Below are 20,575 nucleotides of genomic sequence, written 5' to 3' on the forward strand. Positions count from 1 at the left end.
CAATTTTAGTTTCTTCCGATTGCGTTTTCATTTATTTTAGTTATGTTTAAACATTTGTTGTTACAAAATTGATTCTTAAAAAATATGACAATGAATGTAGGCAAAAAAAGAACTTTATTGAATTATCATGTACAAGGAAAAAAATTTATCCAACTGAATTTTAATTAGTTATAAGGTCTATACTTACTAATGAGGTGAAAAAATGGTTTTTGGGTTAGGATTGGGACTGAAGGTGTTGGATGTTGACTATTAATAAAGAATTCTAAACTGGTCAAATAGGTTGAGATAGCAAGTATTATTTTAGGCGGTTTAAATGACTTTGAAACTGTTGGTTCTGGTTTCGGTTTAAGTTTTTGGTGAACTTGAACTTAAATCTTTAATCATGGTTATGATTCCGATTCCGATTTCGAAAATTTGGTTCCCATTTCGATTCAACAAACTATTGATTCGATTCCGATTTAAACTTGAACTATAACCACCCCTAATTGCAATGATGCAGGTAGTTGAATAATGATTGTAAGATATTAATATAATAACACGCACAAACTCAATAAATATTGTGCCTTATGGGAAATTGTGTTTCATAATTAGTTCTTTCAATTTGATTTCAAATCAACCACATCACCACCCATAACAACCCCGTGATTATCAAAATCCTGCTCCCTATACTAATTTGGAACTTACGCTTGAGATGCCTAGTACTATTAGAATAATAGTACCTAAACAACTGAATGGGAGCCTCTATAATCACGAGGGGTGTGCAAACTTTAGAAAACAACGAAAAATTCGCCGATCCAATTTAAAACGAATTTCAGTAAAAGGAGGTTCGGTTAAACAAAATATAGCCAATATATAATGTTTGGTAAAACAATTACGAGCCAAACTCTCAAAAATTCTTATAACATACTCCCTCCGTTCCTTATTAGATGTCCTAATCCATTGTTTCTTTTTATCTGTCATTTTATGATATCAAGAAAGCATTTATGAACTTTTTTCCAAATTTACCCTTGCTTACCCTTTCAATTTTCTTGAATTGGAACTCTAAATAATTAAATGACAGGTAGTATTAATTAGGTATAGTTGAAGAGAGATAAAGGGTAATTTTGAGAAGTAAAGTAAAACTTTTGTTGACTTTTAGAAAATAACCAACTTTCTTAATTTAAGAGAATTAGTTATTCAGGCCATCTAATAAGGAACGAGGGAGTATATCTCGGGCGCGTGTTGAACAAATGATACATAGTGCGTTACTTGTACTTGATTACTTGTTGTTAGACTCTTTTACTACTGATTAGTTATAACCTGAAATGCGAATTTGGAGTTCTTGTTTACTTGAATGGTTTTTGAGAATTGAAATTATGACTTGGGACTATGAACCTGTTGTTACTGGATAAGTTTTAACTTATCTTTTTTATTATTTGTTATTGTTAGGATTGACGAATTTTAAGCCTTTGACCTTTGAATACGGATGTTCAATGGTTATTGTAATGATGTTTTTTTTTTTTTTCATATTATACTTTTTGAGCTAAATTGAATGAATTTTGTGAAAGAAAAAAAAAAAAAAGAGATCTGGTTTTGGTACCACATTTCTTTTATAGGAAATTGAGATTTTTTTTGGCTTACTATTAATATTTCAAATTTGGGATATTACCGAATTATTAATTATTTAGCTGAAATCTAGCTACTGATATCTGATTCATCAAATTAAACTTTGGACGATAATTGAATATTGACAATCAAAATTTTCTTTTATCAAATTCTGGATTACCGGCCAATCAATACCTCCAATAGTCATTCAAATATGTCACTGCTGATGTGGTCTAATTCGAGCATTCAAACCTATTTTTTCAAAAGAAGAAAAATTAAATTTAGAATTAGCTGTTCAACTCAATTAGGATTTTACAAGAGTAATTGTTGTTTGCTATTGCATCGGCAACCACCGACAATTCAACTCCATTTAACAGCAATCAAATCACAAACGATTCAGCTCCAAAAAAGTATCATGGTTTGTCTGACGGGTGCCTTATCAACATCCGTTAAGATATATTTCAGATGTAATATTTTTGAAAATATAAAATTATTAGAGAAAGTAAATAAATACAAAAGATAATAGATACTATTAAATAGGAAAATCATATAAATGTAAGAGAAAATAATAATAATTATTGATATGTATATATATACGATAAGTTAGGTAAATACTAAGGTTTTGTTTGGATTGTATTTTTCTGAATTTTTTATAGAAAAATTACTGTGATGATTTGATATTTATGAGATAAAAAAAGTGATTAAAAAATATATTCAAAAAAATACAAAGTAATTTTTCTTTGAAAAATAACAATCCAACACACCCTAAGTATACTAACGGATGCCGAAGAAAATCCAAAGTATTACACTATATTAAATCAAATCACCGATTTTAAATTTAATTAAAAAAAACTCTCTCTTTTGAAGATGCTTTTCAAGTCAAAGTTTCAATCCCTTCTTCCATCCCGTAATGGTGGGTCCCAAATCTACCGCGATTCTACGCCCACTATGACAACAGCATTTTCCCAACAACGAATTCAAACACGTGACTGAATTGGGCAAATAAAAGTCTTTTTCAGTATCCCCACGTGTTCATATTCCGGTACCGCAGGAAACCCACCCACCCCCCCCCGGTCCCCAATTTATAGTGCTTTATCTCCCAAACTCCCCTGTTTCTCTGACCCTCTTCGCACTTCTTCCTTTCTCAATCCCCTTAAAAAACTCCAACTACTGACTTATTTTACTTCATTTCGTCTCCCTTTCTTGTTTCTGAAGATGTTGCGGCTTAATATTTGTTTTTCCCCGATCTTTTTGTTGTTTGTTTATTGCATGAAAAGCTCATCATCATCAGCAGGAGCAGCAATTGGAGTTGGGATATCCAAGAACTGTCCAAATGATCACAGTGACCTGTCATATTTTGAATCAGCTCCAAAACCATGTTTCAAGAATCCAACCACAATGGAGCTGATTAAATCCCTGAATCAAACGTCTTCAACAAGGCAGCAGGGATCCTCCTCCTCGTCATCAGAATCAGACTGTACTGTTTGGACTAAAGAGTGCTCTGAGCAGCTTCTCTGGCTTGCAAAACAGCCAGAGAGTGTAAAGTGGATTAAGTCTGTGAGGAGGAAGATCCATCAGAACCCAGAACTTGCTTTTGAAGAATATGAAACTAGTAGGCTCATTCGGGAAGAATTGGAGAAAATGGAGATTAGTTACAGGTTCCCTCTAGCTACGACTGGGATTAGAGCCATGATTGGGACTGGTGGACCTCCTTTTGTAGCCATCAGGGCTGATATGGATGCTCTCCCAATTCAGGTACGTTTATTCATCCTCTCGTTTCTGCTTATACATTTTTGTTTTTAAAGAAAATTGTTTTTTAGGTTTTCTTTAGTTAAACAACTTGCATGTCATTTCTTGTTATTTTCTCTTGTTTAGCTCAAACATGTTTTTGACAAAAATCAATGCACATGCTCTGACAAAAGGAACAACACAACCTACCAATTAAGTTAACCATGGTTATTTGAGTTGTACTAAACTTTTTAGCACTTTTATCTTTTCATTTTCATTAAAGATCGATGATAGTCAGCTTGATCGGGAGATATTGATGAGTCTTGCTACGTGTAAGATTACTTAACATGATTGTGTAAGTGGTAAAAAACTTGTAAAACTTGGTCGGGAGATAACGAGTCTCGCCATGTGTAAGATTACTTAGCATGGCTGTGTAACTAGCAAGGAAGGATTTCGAGCTTGCACTCTCATGAATGATCATAGTCAACAACTTAGCAAAGGATAACGGAGCGAATCAACATTTATATATAGTACGATTTCCCGCCAAAAAGTAGATGCAATCTTATACTGGCTGGTAACAAACAATAAAAATTTGCCAAGTACCCAAAGAAGTGCATAATTTATAGTCCACGATGCTGACCAAATGATCATTTCTCTGTTTGCCTAAATTTGTTAATTAGTGCGTATTGGAGAAAAGATACCTTATACATGAAATGTTTTTGTTAGTCAAGCAAAGTTTACCAAATTTTTTGTTTATTGTTTGGTTTGTTTCTGGCCACAGGAGGCCGTTGAATGGGAGTACAAAAGCAAAAATGCCGGCAAGATGCACGCTTGTGGACATGATGCACATGTTGCCATGCTTATTGGTGCGGCAAAGATTTTGAAGGCAAGAGAAAAGTACTTGAAGGTTTGTTATCCTCATTTAACTTCACAAATTAATTATGTCCATCAACTACATAGTTCTATATATGGTGATCATTGACAGACAAAAAAAAAAAAACAAAAAACTACACAGTTCTAGCTACTCAATTTCTTTCAATCATTATAGACGATTGTTGACTGACATGTTTGCGTTGCAAATCTAAAAATCCTTTGCTTATTTCAAAAGGGATTTTTTTCTTTTAAGTGACTCTTTCATCTTTTCCTCCCACCTTGTGATTTTCAGTTAAATTATTCTTTTTTTCACTTTAATTATCCTATATGCAAGTTGTAAAGAGCACGAAAAGTGAAAGAACTGCAATGCATCTTTTACAACAATTTGAGGCACCATCACTTTTCTCTGTACTAAATGTGGGCATAATTTGCTGCCCCTTCTAAATTTGTCATTTGGGTTTAAGGTTTTGGACGATTTTGTTTTAGGCTAAAATGTAGTCCATCGACTAGTTTTTGGCTATCATGGTAGCTTTTGCACTGGGCACCAATGCTTTGTAAATCATGCACTCCAGAGAAAAACAGGTGCCTCTGCTGCATCTTTTTAGAGATTCTGCTTGCGATTTCCTGCTTATTAGTGCTTGCCTATCATCGTCTTTTCCCTTGCTGACTCACAATTACGCTAAGTGTTATCATCCTGTCAATAGCAATTTCATGGCCCAGAAATTTTGTAGCATTTAACGTCCTCGGTATAGACAAAACAGACCAACGCCCTCTACCCCCACCTGAAAATGGATGACGAGTCAGTTTAGTTTGCCTTCGGTTTTTTAAGGTTAGAACTGTCGATAAGGTTTAGATTTCTAAGACACTGACAATGACTGGAAAATGAGTGCAGTGGACCACGGTACTGATACCATTACACCCTTTATTCCCGCCTGAAAATGGTTTAGTTCGCTGGTGGTTTCCTAAGGTTAGAACTGTCGATAAGGTTTAGATTTCTAAGACACTGACAATGACTGGAAAATAAGTGCAGTGGACCACCGTATTCATACCATTCAAGCAGTTCAAGTAATTTCTGCGTAGAAGACACGACTTTGATGCAAACTTTTCATAATAGATCTAGACCAGAAATTTAAGAATGAAGACAAGTGAAGATAAGAGAAAAGCTGTGAACAGTTATTGGTTGTTAAGTTTTCTGTACTCTTTTAAGACTGTTCATGGATGTCCTTTGATTTTGACGGATTAACAACCTGTGAGGACCAGGTATGATGCGTATCTAGGAGAACCTTTTTCCACTGTATGATATCCCTTTTGAAAAATCCCATATGGCTTTGCACTGATGTGATAAGTGCAAGAGACGTTTGCCAAAAGTTGAGGACAATATTTACCAATCCCTTGACATCCTCCCCAGTTTGTCTGATGGAACTTGTCTTAGCTTGAAAGAGAAAAATGAAAACTACTGTTCTAACAGATATAGCCCTTGGATTACGGGCCTTTACAGTGGTACAGTGTATGCACTATCACAACAATTGTATATACGAACATGATAGATGTATACATGAACAACGCTGTAAGAAATCAACATTTTTCAGCATGGTAAGTCTCAACTGTTTAATTCAAAAAATACTGAATCTAACCACGAATTTGACTCTGCCAATATATAGGCCTGTTAGTCTTCCTTCCATCTTATTGTAATGACCAGCTGCTACACCTGTCACCGGAGCGGTCCACAAGATGATATAAGATTTGCACAACTGCATAATAACCAGTGAATTCATACGTGGGGTAGATGTAACTGTTCAATTGTATCAAAATCCGTGGGACCATTGGACTTACAGGTGACAGGAGAAGCCCTGATCCGTGGGGAAAAGTTAATTCTTTTTGGGTTGGATATTTTGTTCATTGCACTTTTTTCTTCTCCAATTCACTATTTGGAAACCTGCTCTTTCTTTTTTGCTTTTTTGAGTTGAGAAATTTTAAGAGACATCTCTAAGTCTGTACCAGAGTGCTCGACTTTAAGCTTTGGAGATTCTGATGAATTAATCCGCATATGCATTCTGAAGATGTTCAGTATGTTGTAATATCAACCTCTATATAATTAACTAGATTGGAGTGGGGACTGATTTAGTTTCAAAGTCTTTAGCAGAATGTTTGATACAAAAAATCAGTTGAAACTACTCAAAACTATCAAGTTTTTTATGAGAAGAAACTAGAAATAAACTGAATCCAATGCATGGAAATCCTCTATCAGTTCATTCGGATGACAATGATGGAAGACATTTCTACTTGAGCAACATATTAATAATCATAATCTATGCAGGGGACAGTGATACTGATCTTCCAGCCTGCTGAGGAAGCTGGGAATGGAGCAAAGAGAATGATAGGAGATGGGGCAATTGAAGACGTTGAAGCCATATTTGGACTTCATGTATCACATTTGCATCGATCAGGCATCATTGGATCAAGACCTGGACCTCTACTTGCAGGCTGTGGCTTCTTTAGAGCCACAATCAGCGGAAAAGAGGGTCAAGCCGGGAATCCTCATCACTCTGTCGACCCCGTGCTTGCTGCCTCAGCTATTGTAATCAGTTTACAAAACATTGTGTCCCGCGAAGCAAATCCCCTGGACTGTCAGGTGCGTGTATATACCAAAAAAAAAAAAACCTTCAACCTACAGTCTACTTTACAGTCCTCAGTTTTAGCTATTTGGTAAAAGATACCTTGGTAATTTTATGAAGATAATCAAGTACTTCCACAAAACTCAACAACGCAAGAAATGGTATGTAATGCTGCAGTCATATCTCTAAAAAGAGGAACAGGAAGATCCCATTAATCATTGTCGGTCAAGTTAACTGGCCATTAGACAACCTGATAACGATGGACTCCTAAAAACTTCTCAAAGTAGGAACATGTGGATGAATGGTAAAAATGATCAGATGAGAACATTATTCTGATGACTATGCATAAGATGCACCAGTTGCTGATTGATTTCCGAATGCCTATCAATTTTCAGGTGGTTTCAGTAACGTCCTTTAATGCTGGGGAAGATCTAGATTCTATACCTGATACGGTCATACTTCGGGGCACCTTCAGGGCTTTCTCTAACACAAGCTTCTACCAAATCCTAGCAAGGATTAACCAGGTTTGTCATTAAGCATTGTTACTCAGATCAATTTAGCTTGCTTATATCTTCTTGTGATCGTCCAACAAAGAAGCTGATACTTGAATATGCATCATCCGATACAGGTCATTACAGAACAAGCCAGAGTTTTCAGATGCTCAGCAACAGTTGAGTTGTTTGAGAACGAGGATCGAATTTATCCACCAACGGTGAATGAAGAACAGATGCACGAGCACGTGAAGAAGGTCTCTATTGACCTACTAGGTCCTCAAAATTTCATGCTTGCTGAGCCAGTGATGGGTGCTGAAGATTTCTCATTCTACAACCAAGTAATCCCTTCTGCCTTCTTCTTCATAGGAATCAAGAATGAAACTTTAGGATCTATCCACACAGGTCACTCACCACATTTCATGATCGACGAAGACATCCTACCAATAGGTGCCGCAACTCATGCTGCCATCGCAGAAAGATACCTCTACGACCGAAAATTATGAAGTTAAGGAACTCTTAACTTGTGCAATAACTAAAACTTCTATTAACCGAAACTAACATTTTCTTCCTAGGAAATTAGTTAGATGAGTAGAGGGAAAGACGTTCCCCTAGTGGTCCAGATGGATCAATATTTTAATTCTTTGTTATTTGTCAATATTAACATGTTATTAATTAAGAGCAATTATCTGCTTTGTTGATTTCATTAAGAGATGGCTGAGCTCCTAATGCCTTATTTGCATCAACTTTGCAAAGTGGCATCATTGCACATCTTTCACTATTTATAATAGGTATATCTTTTGTACATTGTCAGTGTATACATAATGAATCTAGATACATATTACATATGTAAGTTTAGTGTTCAAATTCAAATTAAAATGATCTGACATGCATTAAAACAATCCGTGTATAGAATAGATTATTTCTTTAATAATACGAAGATAAGACCAAAAGGGTGACCTTTAATACTTTTGCAGCTATGCTTGACCATATTCTTTTGCCAAGTGTCAACAACCAAAGTTTACTATTAACTTCAAAGAGCAGTAGCTTAGCAAAAATTTGACTTCAAATTTACCACCATCTAGCGCTTCATATTTCGTGTGCAATACCATCGATGCCGTTGTAGTGGAATTTAAGTTTTAACTACACTAAAACCTCTACAAATTAATAACTTTAGAACTATACAAATTCAATTAATTTAAAGAGATATCAATTAGTCGATAAATTAATAATTTATTAATTTTATTGAGTGTACTTATAATTCAAAGAAACACTCATTTAATAAATTAAAGTGTTATTTTATTTTATAAAACTATTAAGTATTCTATGAGCAAAAGGAGGCTAAAAATCTAAGAAATATAAACCAATCCATATCCAATTGATTTGTAAAAATAATTTACTCCTATTAATGTCCTGAATGTACATATGTAATTGATATCATTTAATTCTATTAATGTCTTCAATGAGATTAAGATAGATTTAAATTTTAAGAAAAAACTAACAACAGACTCATATTTTAGAAAAAAATATGATATGTAATTTTGGTGAATTATTAACTTATAATATGAATAGGAACAAACAGTTATGTAAGGTTTTCAAAAAATCATTATCTTATTATTTTATCAAAATTATTGATTTAGCTAAGTCGGGACCAAAAAATTATTATTCAATAAATGTTATTAATTTATTGAGTATTAATTTATAGAAAATTTATCGTAGCCTACCATTAGATGCTAATTAATGCAAAACTACTTCAAACAAAAGGAAAAAAGACATCAAAATAGATTTTACATTAATAAAACTACATTTCTTGGGAGAGGGTTGGATTGGATGATAAGGTGGGAATGATTATAAATAGAATGTCATGGGTTTAGGAAGTCCCACGTACCAAAGAGAAACTGCATTTCTCAGAATAGGAAAGCAAAATCTTGAAGGTAGGATCCCAAAGTTTGGAAAGTTCTAAGGCTATGATCCCAAAATTGGACAATTGTCATGCTACATTCTTTCCAAGAATTTTTTAGAAAGTTCAATGGCTATGCTGCATTCTTTCTTTTTTGTACAAGAAAGATAGCCTTCCAAGAATGAATTTTTTTTACATGACAATTGGCCAATTGTTGGAACATAAACTTTGAACTTTGTAAATGTCTTTTCTTTAATTTTAACTTGTAAATGTTTGGATGCTAATTTCAATATTTTCAAAATAATTAGAGGTAGTTACACCAATTTTGTAACGTATATTGTTTTACTTTTTTCACTTGCTAATTTTTAAATGCATTAGAATTTCTTAGTAGTGCTTTGCATGCGATACGAACTGCCATAAACGTTGCGCTTGCGCTAATGGATTCTGTGGAAGCTAGAATTGTGTAAATCTTTATGAGTTTGTTTCTGAAGAATTAGTCTTTCGATCTCTTTAATTTCATATACAATATACTTACTTTGTCCCCTAGTCTTTTAAATTGGCTTAGCGTTTGATAAAACTGAAATTTGAAAAAAAAAGTCTGAACTAATTAAATTATTGAATTATTAAGTACTAAATCTGATACATTTGAGTGTATATTACACTAAGTGATAAGTGAATAGTTTATTACTTATTTTTTGGAACAAGTTTTGTCTAGAAAATTTAGTGCCACTTAATTAATTCAAAATTTTCATTTTTGGTTATCGAACGCGTCTAAACATGTTAAAATCTAATTTCATTAAATGTTGAAGTGGATTATTAAACAGCACCAGTCTGCTCTATACCATTTGGATCTGGGGCATAAACAATCAATTGTTCCTATGTTTTTCGAAAATGTATCTGTCTGTTGACAAATTCAAAATCACTATGTAAAACACGTAAGCACTCTTTAACAGAATTTTATTACCAACATAAAACTATTTATCATGAAAAATAAATCTCTGTGAGTTTCAGTACTATATATACTTGGTGAAAACGTACCGCACAAATTGAAAATTCGTGCTATTGGCCAATTCTTGGCCAAAAAAATAAACTAATGGAGCATGCCTCAGATCCATAATGTCTCCACGGTATCGAAAACTAGGGTTAATTCCAAAAGATCTCCAAAAAGTATTTTTTCTTACTTTGGCCCCTTGAATATTGAATTGAGTCACTCTAACCCTGTGAAATTGAATACTTCCCAATTCGAGTACCATTGGCATATTTGGCTCCGTTTCTGATTAAGTTGATAATGTGAGATGCACAATTTAATGTGGAAAGACTAGATGCCCCCAAATAAGTTACATTGAATGCGTCATGGTAACAATACCTATAAGTATATATAATGGATCCATATGCATCAAACTATTGTCTGTACGGCCCCAAAAAAAAAAAGATATAAAAGGCAAAATAGACCGAATATGATTTTCAAGTGCCTCATTATTTTTGAAAATGGGAAAAAGTATTTTAGAGATTCCATGTGTACCATTTAGTTTACACAATAGTTATGTGTGTATTGATTTGTTAGACTAAGGGATATATTAAGAACATAGTCTATCTAACGTCATTGGAGTGATTTGGTCTTTTCAAAATAGTATATGTATCTCAGGTGAGCAATTCAGACAGAAATTAGGCTTGCTATGTTGATTATACTTGATTAGAAAAAAAAATTAAGTACCAATTTTTTTGGGGGGTGTGGATTGATCTAATTCAACATTAAGGGTGACAAAGTGAAGAAAAGGTATTTTCTGGGTGGGGCTTTTTAGAATTTACCCTAAAATCTAAAGGGGAGCAAAAAAGACCGTGCATTGTTCCCTTTTTAAGTCAATACGTTATATCTATATCTAGTTCCGAACTCTTTTGGATGAATCAAAATTCGCTTATGTAATAAAAGCCCCATTTGGCAAATGAATTTTTTGAATATTTGTCTAAAACTTTAATGTAACTTACTGTAGAAGTTATAGGAAAAATTTTGAAATATGTAAATTTTTGGATATTTTGAAATGTATAATTTAAAATTTTTGATAAATTTTTTGAGATTACTGTAATTAAACTTGTTAAAAGACTTGTAGCAGACAAATTTGGCCAAGAACTTGTTTGCCAAATAAGGCCAAACTTCAATCATAAATTAAATGCCCCAGGGGATTGGGAATAAAAACTTTGATCAAAGTAATATCAGAATCAAATTGCCCTTGGACGTATGCAAAACCTGCAATTTGCATGCAACATAAGCAGTAGGCTAAAATTGATAAAGGATTACGCCCAGATGAATCATTATATCTACATTTTCAAACAGGACCACTTCAAAAGAAAACTAATGAAATATACCCAAAAACAAAGACTTTTAGAAAGTAGAAAGTTCATAGCAATTGGCCGAGTGTCACGCTAGAAAATCCAAACTTGAAAGGCAATCCCCCTTTTGCTAGCTAGCTCCTTGGAAATTTCTTGCATGGTCGGTCGAGACTGAGGACGATGTTGCAGACATGAAAGTGCAATTTTTGAAATCCTAGTCACTTCATCTTCAACTTTTGTTGTCGGAGTTGAGAGCCGTTGGATTAAAATATCTTTAGAAAGAAACATGCGACGGGGTATTGTCAAGGGCAGAGATGACGATGACGACGACGACGACGATGACGACTCAAAAAATATTGAGGAAAGGTCACCTGCAGGGTGCTTTCCCACCATCACCTCCAGGGCTAGGACGCCAAAGCTGTAAACGTCGCTTTTGGCAGTTACCTCCATTAAGCAAGCATATTCTACAGTTCATCAGACATGGAAGAGGAAAAATAGTATATTAAGTAGAAAACCACCGGTCCAAAGCCTCGCGGCCACCACCAAAGCATTAAAAGTTTGGTGGCGTGGGAGGCAAGATTTGCCACATTAAAGTGACTTTGTTTAAAAAATTCAGGTAAGTTCGTAGTACATCCGTCTGGTCCGGTGGTGATTCAGTCCCCTTTGGATTATTCCCGGACCTTCTTAGGTCTGCCATTTCCCTCTAGTGTAGGATAAATTAGGTTATATAATAGTTATCGTCTTTGAAAAAAAAAAAGTAGAAAACCAAGAAAAGGCTATACTATACATATTTGATTTTCCTCTAAATTGGTGTATATGAAATTTCTTTGCTGCATGTATATATAACATACAATCAGTATACTAACTTGGAAATTGCTACCAGTTAGTGTGGCAAAAACTATTATATGCTAGTATAAATTTACTTGAAAGGACATAAATTATGGCAAAGGTACTTGTAACTCAAAACAGAAGGACCTAGTCAAGGAGCAACCATGTGAACTTTAATATGGTTTTTGCCACTGTTCAACTTATAAACTCAATTTTGACTTGCTAATTTACATATCCTCGTGTACTTTCACATACTATATATAGCCAAACACCTTTAGGGGGAATAGAAAAAAAAAACTCGGAATTCAACTTAGTCTCTAGCCTTTTTCCCTTCCACATTGTTGATTGACTAATCGTCAAGACAAAGAGAGTTAAAAAGAGTACTTGGAGGTGCATATCCATGTGTACCAACGAATGCAGTCAGATTGGAGGAGTCTAGGCTCAGGAATCTTGCCGTGCCAAAGTCCGAAATATGAACATTTTCTTGAGAATCTAACGAAACATTCTTGCTTGATATGTCCCTGTGAACCATTGGATGTGAAAAATCATGGTGCATATAGCATAATCCATTTGCAACATCTTTCACAATATTAACCCTTTTGGACCATGGAAGTTTCAATGCTTTTTCATCAGTTTCCAACATGTTATAAAGGCTTCCCCCTTCTAGGAACTCATACGCCAAGAATGAGTGTCTTGAATGACTGCAAAAACCATACAGCTTCATAATGTTGCGATGTCGTAATTTTGTTTAATGCGCTTTTTGCAACATTGAATGCACCACTTTCTAATTGCATGAATCTTCTTCACTGCAACAGTCTTCCCATCTGGCAATTCTGCTTTGTAAACACTTTCATGCCCCCCGTGTCCAATGCAATGGTTTGGACTAAGGTAATCTGTTGCTTCAATAATGTTTTGATATGCCATCTTCCCATCAAAGCTCGAAATGGATAACAAATTTTGTACAGATCCTGAAGGTCCTGAAGGCTTATTTTCCATGATTCTTTTACAAGAATTCAGACGGAAGAAAATGCCAACAACAGTCATGATCAGAAAAATCATAGCTGCCACTATAGCAAGAATAACCAAAAGAAGTTCCTTTTGCTTCTCCTCCTCCTAGAATCCTCCTTTTTCCTTGGTGAAAGGCATGGATTTAATCCAAAAGTTTTACCACATAAAGTTTTATTGTTTCTTAAGGCTCCAAAAGAAGCCTTTTGAAACTCTGGAATGTTGGGAAGAGGACCCTCTAATTGGTTGTAGGACATATAGGTAGAGATCAAACTAAAACACTGATCAAAGCTTGAGGGGATGGTTCTTGATATCTTATTGTGTGAAAGATTCATCTTCTCTATGCTTGGCAACCATCCAAACTGTTCTGGTATTTTACCAATCAGCATGTTATTGCTCAGATCAACAGTTTCTAAGGTAGGTATAAAGCCTAGTTGAGAAGGAATACTTCCTCTAAGCTTTTTTTGACTTAAATTCAAGTCCCCTAGTTGCATACAATCTCTCAACTGCTCCGGAATTTTGCCGGTAAGATCATTGGTTGACAAGCTAAGTTTGGCAAGTCGAGAAAACTTGCCAATTTCTAAGGGAATGTTGCCTGAAAGCTTGTTCTCATTCAACTTAAGCTCTAGCATTAAAGTCAAATTGCCCAAACTTCTCGGAATCCCCCCAAATAATTGATTTGAAGAAAGATCAAGTCTCTGAAGTTGAAATACCTCTCCAAGCTCAGTTGTTATTTTGCCAGTAATGTTGCTGCCGGAAATCTTTAAGCTTGTTAACTTTTTGAAGTTACTCCAGTTTGAAGGCAATTCGCCATAAAACTCATTGTAGCTTAAGTCAATGTAATCAGAATTTGGATATATCCCAAAATCTTCTGCTTGATTTCCAACAAATTTATTTCTTTCAATTCGGGTCCTTTGCAAACTAGTGCAGTGTCTCAAGCTTTTGAGAATGTTCATATATTTTTGTGTAAATGACCATGAAGATTGTAATTACCCAGTGACAACACTAGTTTGTTCGAGGACAAACTCGCCTTGGTAAGGGAATGCAACTGTCCCATTTCTGAGTTTCAAAACTGTGAGTCTAGTCAAGTTGCCAATAGAAGAAGGAATAAAACCAGAGAGCTCATTTTCATGAAGATACAGCATTTCTAGAAGCCTTAAGTTTCCAACAGATGAAGGAATTGAACCTTTGAGCTCATTACATCCTAGATCAAGAAAAACCGCATTCTTTAGAAGCCCAAACTCCCCCGGAATTGAGCCATTTATATGGTTGATTCTAATGCTAAATATCTAACATTTATCAGTTTCCCTGTTTCAGTTGGAATTTCTCCAGACAGATGATTATTTAAGAAATTAAGGTACCGGAGCCTAGAAAGGCTACCGATGTTGGAAGGAATAGTCCCGTGAAATGAATTGTTTATAAGGTTAAAAGTACATGAGATAGGGAAAGCATGAAAAATTGAGACTCTGAAGCTCACCAGTTGTACCACAATTTGCAATATGTTTGGTTTCAACTCTTCCAGCTTTGTTGCATCCAATTCCAGGCCAATTGCAATGGTTGCTACCAGCTCATGATGATAGGCATGACTGACTTTTTCGTCGAAGCTGGATTTCCATGCCGCAAGAGCTGCTATTTAATTTCTAACTTCTGCAATTTCTTCTGCATTTATGTGAAAACATTCATGCAGTGAGAGGACAAAAGATGCATCCAAATACCAATTTCAGAAAGAAGTTCATTGGCTGTTAGGTAGATTTATAGATGTGAAGAAGCTTAATTTAGTTTAGTTCTGGAGGGCTTTAATGCAATGAGAAGCCTATTTCTACATCCGGAAGATTTCTTAGTATTAGTCTCATGCATTCTCATCGCGTTATATTGTAAAATTTTTTATGCTCAAAACGAAAATTCTAAAAGGCTATTTTGTAAGTTTCAAACTATTTGAAAACCAGTATAACTACAACATAACAGGTATATAGTTAATATCTACTAATTGAATATACAATATAATTGATAGTATTTAAAAAAGCCATGAATATACTAGCTAGTGAGAAAGATTACATCATTAAACATTATATGCATGAACATAACTATTTAGCCGTTTTATATTTCTTTTTTTCTTCATATATTTTTAGAAGTGACCATTCACTTTACTTTAGTGAAAGAGAAAATTAAAGATCATTTACTTTAGTTATCTTCTATTATTTGATATCAATGGGGCACCATGTAAATTTTTTTTTTAAACTAGCTAGTGAGGAAACATTATAAAATAACTGATTTTCTCAAAGGACTTTTAGGAAATTTTGGTGGCTAATGGGCTCTCATTTTCAATCCGCCACTGTCCTTACTTGTAGTTATTGTAGGGAGGCACAAATATCTTAAAACGACCAGGAAAAAAGTGACTGAGTGAGAATCATAAAATAAAGGGCAAATTACACTTTACACCCTTGTGATTTAGTATTTTTTTACATAATATCTCTATGGTTCAAAAGTTATACATAACCCCCTCATAGTTTGGATTAAAGTGTCAAAGTGAAGGAAATGATCATTTGTAACAGAGTCACCCAAAATGTCAAAAATATCCTTATGTAAAGTTGAAAATTATTTATTTATCAAGAAGGATTATATGTATATTTTGAAAACCATAAGGGGGTTATATGATAAAGTATTAAATTATAAGGGGGTTATATGGTAAAATATAAAATCATACGGGGTTAGTGTGTCATGTATTTATAAGGGTAATTTCGATATTTTTAAAGGTTTCGTTATGAATGATCATTTCCGTCACTTTGACACTTTAATTCAAATTATAAGGAAATTATATATAGTTTTTGAAACTATAGGGGGGCCATGTGAAAATCACTAAACTACAAGGGAGTAAAGTGTAATTTGCCCTAAAATGAACCTTATTCAGCGCTGGATTGCCTCGACCCCTTTGCATATTTTTCTCCTCCCAAGCTTTTATGTATCCAAGATCATCATCGAACTGGTGTCACTTATAAAGTGATATCTGTTAGGGTGGTTGTCTAAATTTAACCTTTGGTGAAAATCATCACCTATTAAACTCAAAATTTATATGGTGATTATTAAGAAATAAATTAACAGAAAAAATTGCGGAAGCGCATCTTGATCCATGTTGAAAAACTTGATACTTGAATCCCTAAAAATTTTGGAGTGGCCTTCCAGATCAACAAGTATTCGTCAGTCATTGAGAGAGCCTTTTAGTTTCTTTTTGATATCTTTCCTAACGATGAGATATCAGGAAAGAGTTATTTTGTCGGCACTAAAAAATATGACAATAAGAATACGCGTGATCCGGGGACCATAACCCTATTTATAGATAACATTTCTGTTACCCTTTGGATCCCTATTTCAGCCCATCATAGAAATAGGAAATACTCTTAAGTCTCTATACATTAAAATCTCACATCCTATTAGATTCATTAAATCTAAACCATATTGATCATTTAATTGGACTTAACCTTATTTGACAGCTTGCATCACATAATTATTCACATGTAAGTCCAATATTAGATTAAGGATCCAACAATCTCCCACTTGGATTACATGTGTAATCTTATAATCATGTTTTGCAATAAATCATATGAGCTCAATTTTACTGTCATTATTAAAATATATCTGTAACCAATTCGATCCATTAATCACACCAACATAGGATCAAAGCGGCCTTTGTTACAATTTCTTAACTTGACCCATCAATGATCAAATATATTGATACAATTGAATAACATGAATCATGATGTGGATGTGTAGTATGAAAATTTCATGTAATGTGATCATAACATGTCTATTTTCAACTGGTTCACCTTAAATTTTCACGAGATCAAACCATACCAAAGTCAGAATGTAAATAAATCCAAACTTTATTTATGCATAAGATATCCTTAAATCATTAATAATCGAAAAGTATCACAAGAGTATTTAAAATAACAAACTCCCATTAAAACTGTACATTATTTAATAACATGACACCCATATGAGTAGTATGCTCATGAAACATTTTTGTGGCAATCCCTTAGTAAACGGATTCGCAACCATGGAGTTTGTCCCGATATACTCTATCGATAACTGTCCACTCTGTACTATTTCTTTAACAGTCAGGAATTTGATATCTATATGTTTAGATTTCGTCGAGTTCCTATTATTATTGGAATATAGAATTGCTGACTTATTGTCACAAAATAATTTGAGTGGTCTTTCAATACTATCCATTACATGTAATCTTGTGACGAAATTTCGCAGCCAAATTCCATGATTAGATGCCTCATAACAAGTTATAAACTCTACAGCCATAGTAGAAGATGCTATGAGGGACTGTTTAACACTCTTCCAGGATATGACACCTTCAGCCAACAAATAAATATAGCTCGACGTTAACTTCTTAGTATCTTGGCATCCAACATAATCGAAATTAGTATACCCAATGATCTCTGACTTATCTGACCTCCGATACGTGAGCATGTAATCTTTTATTTTCTGTAAATACTGCATGACCCGTTTAATTGCTTCCCAATGATCTAATTCAGAATTACTTAAATATCTACCTAACATTCCAATAATGTATGCAATATTCGGACGCGTACAAAATTGAGCATACATCAAATTCCCTACCGCTGACACGTAAGGAATCTTTTGCATTTCTTTTTCCTCGAAAGCATTCTTAGGACACTATTCAAGACTAAATTTGTCTCCTTTAGTCACAGGGGTGTCACATGATTTACAATTTTGCATGCCAAACCTTTTAAGAACTCTTTCAATATAGCCTTTTTGTGATAGTTCTAAAATATATCGAGAGCGATTCCGGTGTATCTGTACGCCTAACACAAAAGATGTATCACTAAAATCTTTCATTTCAAAATTTTTAGTTAGAAATTTCTTGATTTCATGCAATAGACCCATATCTTTGTTGACAAGTAAAATGTGATCAACGTACAATACCAGAAAAATATACTTGTTCCTACAGAACTTATGGTATATACAATCATCTACCAAATTCATCTCAAAATCAAATGAGATAATCACTTGATGACATTTGAAATACCATTATTGAGACGCTTGTTTGAACCCACAGATGAATTTTTTAAATTTGTATATCATATTCTTTAGATCTCCTGATACAAAGTTTTCTGATTACACCATATAAATCGTCTCATCAATGTCACCATTGAGAAACGTTGTCTTTACATCCATCTAATGTAATTCAAAATCGAAATGCGCCACTAATGCCATAATAATTCTGAAAGAGTCCTTTGAAGAGATCGGAGAAAAGATTTCTTTATAGTCGATACCCTCCTTTTGTGTAAATCTCTTGGCGACAAGACGAGTTTTGTATCTTTCCACATTGCCTTTCGAATCTCTTTTAATTTTAAATATCCATTTATAATCAATAGATTTCGTTCTTTCTGGCAATGGGACAAGATCCCAAACATCATTGTCCTTCATAGATTTAATCTCCTCATTCATAGCATCGATCCACTTTTAAAAATTTAAACTTTTCATGGCTTGACGGAAGTTGATTGGATCATTTTCTATCAATCCAGTGTCATCCTCATGTTCTTGGAGAAAAATAATATAATCATCTGGCACTACACTTCTTCTTTCTATAGTAGATCTTCTTAATGGCACTAGTTCTTGGAGAGGGAGAGTTTGTCATGATCAAATTCAGGAATAGGATCTTCAACAAGATCAATGACACTTGTGAGAATATTAATATATTCTTCTTTAAAGACAATGTCCCTTATTATATTTTCTCCCTCAAACTCAACATACTCAAAGAATCGGGCATTTCCTATCTCAAAAATTGATTTAGTCGTGGGATCATAAAACTTGTAACTCCTGAATCTTTCAGAGTATCCAATTAAATAACAACTAACTGTTTTTGAATCCAGTTTCTTTTCATTTGACCTATAAGACCTTGCCTCAACTGGACACCCTCAAACATGTAAATGCTTCAATCTGAATTTTTTTCCTATCCAAAACTCATAAGAGATTTTGATAGTTGCTTTAATTGAAATTCTGTTAAGGATACATGCTGCAGTCTTAAGTGTTTCTCCCCAGAGTGTCTCCGGTAAGGTAGAATGACATATCATACTCTTTACCATATCTTTAAGTGTTCTATTTCGTCTTTCAGCTGCACCATTCATAGTGAATGATCCCAGCATAGTGTACTGTGAGACGATACCGCATTCCTCTAGGTATTTAGCAAATGGTTCTGAACGTTATTCAGTTGAACCATCATATCTATCATAGTATTCACCACCACGGTCAGATCTGACACTTTTAATTCTTTTGTTGAGTTGATTCTCAACTTCAGCCTTAAAACTTTTAAACACGTCCAGTGACTGATTTTTCTGAAATGAAATATATGTAACTATATTTTGAAAAATCGTCTATAAACGTTATAAAATATAATTGACCATTCCAAACAGATTTAGGAAATGGTCCACAAATATCTGTATGTATAAGTTCTAAAACTTCTAAGGACCTATTGGATTCAAATCTCCTTTTATTGGTTTGTTTCCCCTTTATACAGTTAATACAATCATTAAAATCTGTAAAATTCAAGGGGTCGAGAATTTCATTTGACACAAGTCTTTCCATTATCCGTTTAGAGATATGTTCCAATCTTTTGTGCCATAATGCAACCGAATTTTCGTTGGCTAATTTTTTCTTTACTTCTCTAATACTTAAATTCAGAGATTCATTAAATGAAACAATTGTATCAACTAAATATAGATTATCGTAATCCATTAAAGATCCAAAATTAACTAATTTTGAATCATGAAACAATTTAAAATTTTCATTTCTAAATGAACAAAAATAATCAAATTTGTCCAAAATAGAAATAGAAATCAAATTCCGTCAAAAAGACGATACAACAAATGTATTATTGAGATCCAAATAAAATCTGGTGTTTAACAATAATCTAAAAATCTCAATTGCCTCAACTTGAACTATTTTGTCATCGTCCACGTAAATACATCTTTTATTATCATTAGATTTTCGACAATTCAGGCAACCCTGCATAGACACACTGATGTGAATTGTTGTACCAGAATCTAACCACCATGTGTGTCTAGGTACCAAATTAAATTAACCTCAGAATAAACCAAATTAAGAAGCATACCTTTTTTAGCACGCCAAGCGTGATAGTTGGTGCAATGCTTCTTTTTATACCCTTCAACTCCATAGAAGAAACAACTATTCTT

General features: G+C 34.0%; 2 protein-coding genes across 2 annotated transcripts; one reads left to right on the forward strand and one right to left on the reverse strand.

Annotated features, from left to right (window-relative positions):
- The first annotated feature begins 2,725 nt into the window (after positions 1-2,725).
- LOC113749861 (IAA-amino acid hydrolase ILR1-like 6) lies at positions 2,726-8,001 on the forward strand. Its single transcript, XM_027293728.1, has 5 exons — positions 2,726-3,339; positions 4,094-4,219; positions 6,503-6,817; positions 7,196-7,324; positions 7,429-8,001. Exons 1-5 carry the CDS (start codon positions 2,800-2,802, stop codon positions 7,795-7,797), a joined length of 1,479 nt encoding a protein of 492 aa, XP_027149529.1. The 5' UTR covers positions 2,726-2,799; the 3' UTR covers positions 7,798-8,001.
- Positions 8,002-11,612: 3,611 nt separating this feature from the next.
- LOC113750744 (probable leucine-rich repeat receptor-like protein kinase At1g35710) lies at positions 11,613-14,308 on the reverse strand. Its single transcript, XM_027294684.1, has 4 exons — positions 13,516-14,308; positions 13,126-13,414; positions 12,732-13,048; positions 11,613-11,983 (listed from the first exon to the last, which is right to left on the reverse strand). Exons 1-4 carry the CDS (start codon positions 14,306-14,308, stop codon positions 11,613-11,615), a joined length of 1,770 nt encoding a protein of 589 aa, XP_027150485.1.
- Positions 14,309-20,575: the final 6,267 nt, after the last annotated feature.

The sequence above is a fragment of the Coffea eugenioides genome, chromosome 10, assembly GCF_003713205.1.
Source record: "Coffea eugenioides isolate CCC68of chromosome 10, Ceug_1.0, whole genome shotgun sequence".
NCBI classification, from domain to species: domain Eukaryota; kingdom Viridiplantae; phylum Streptophyta; class Magnoliopsida; order Gentianales; family Rubiaceae; genus Coffea; species Coffea eugenioides.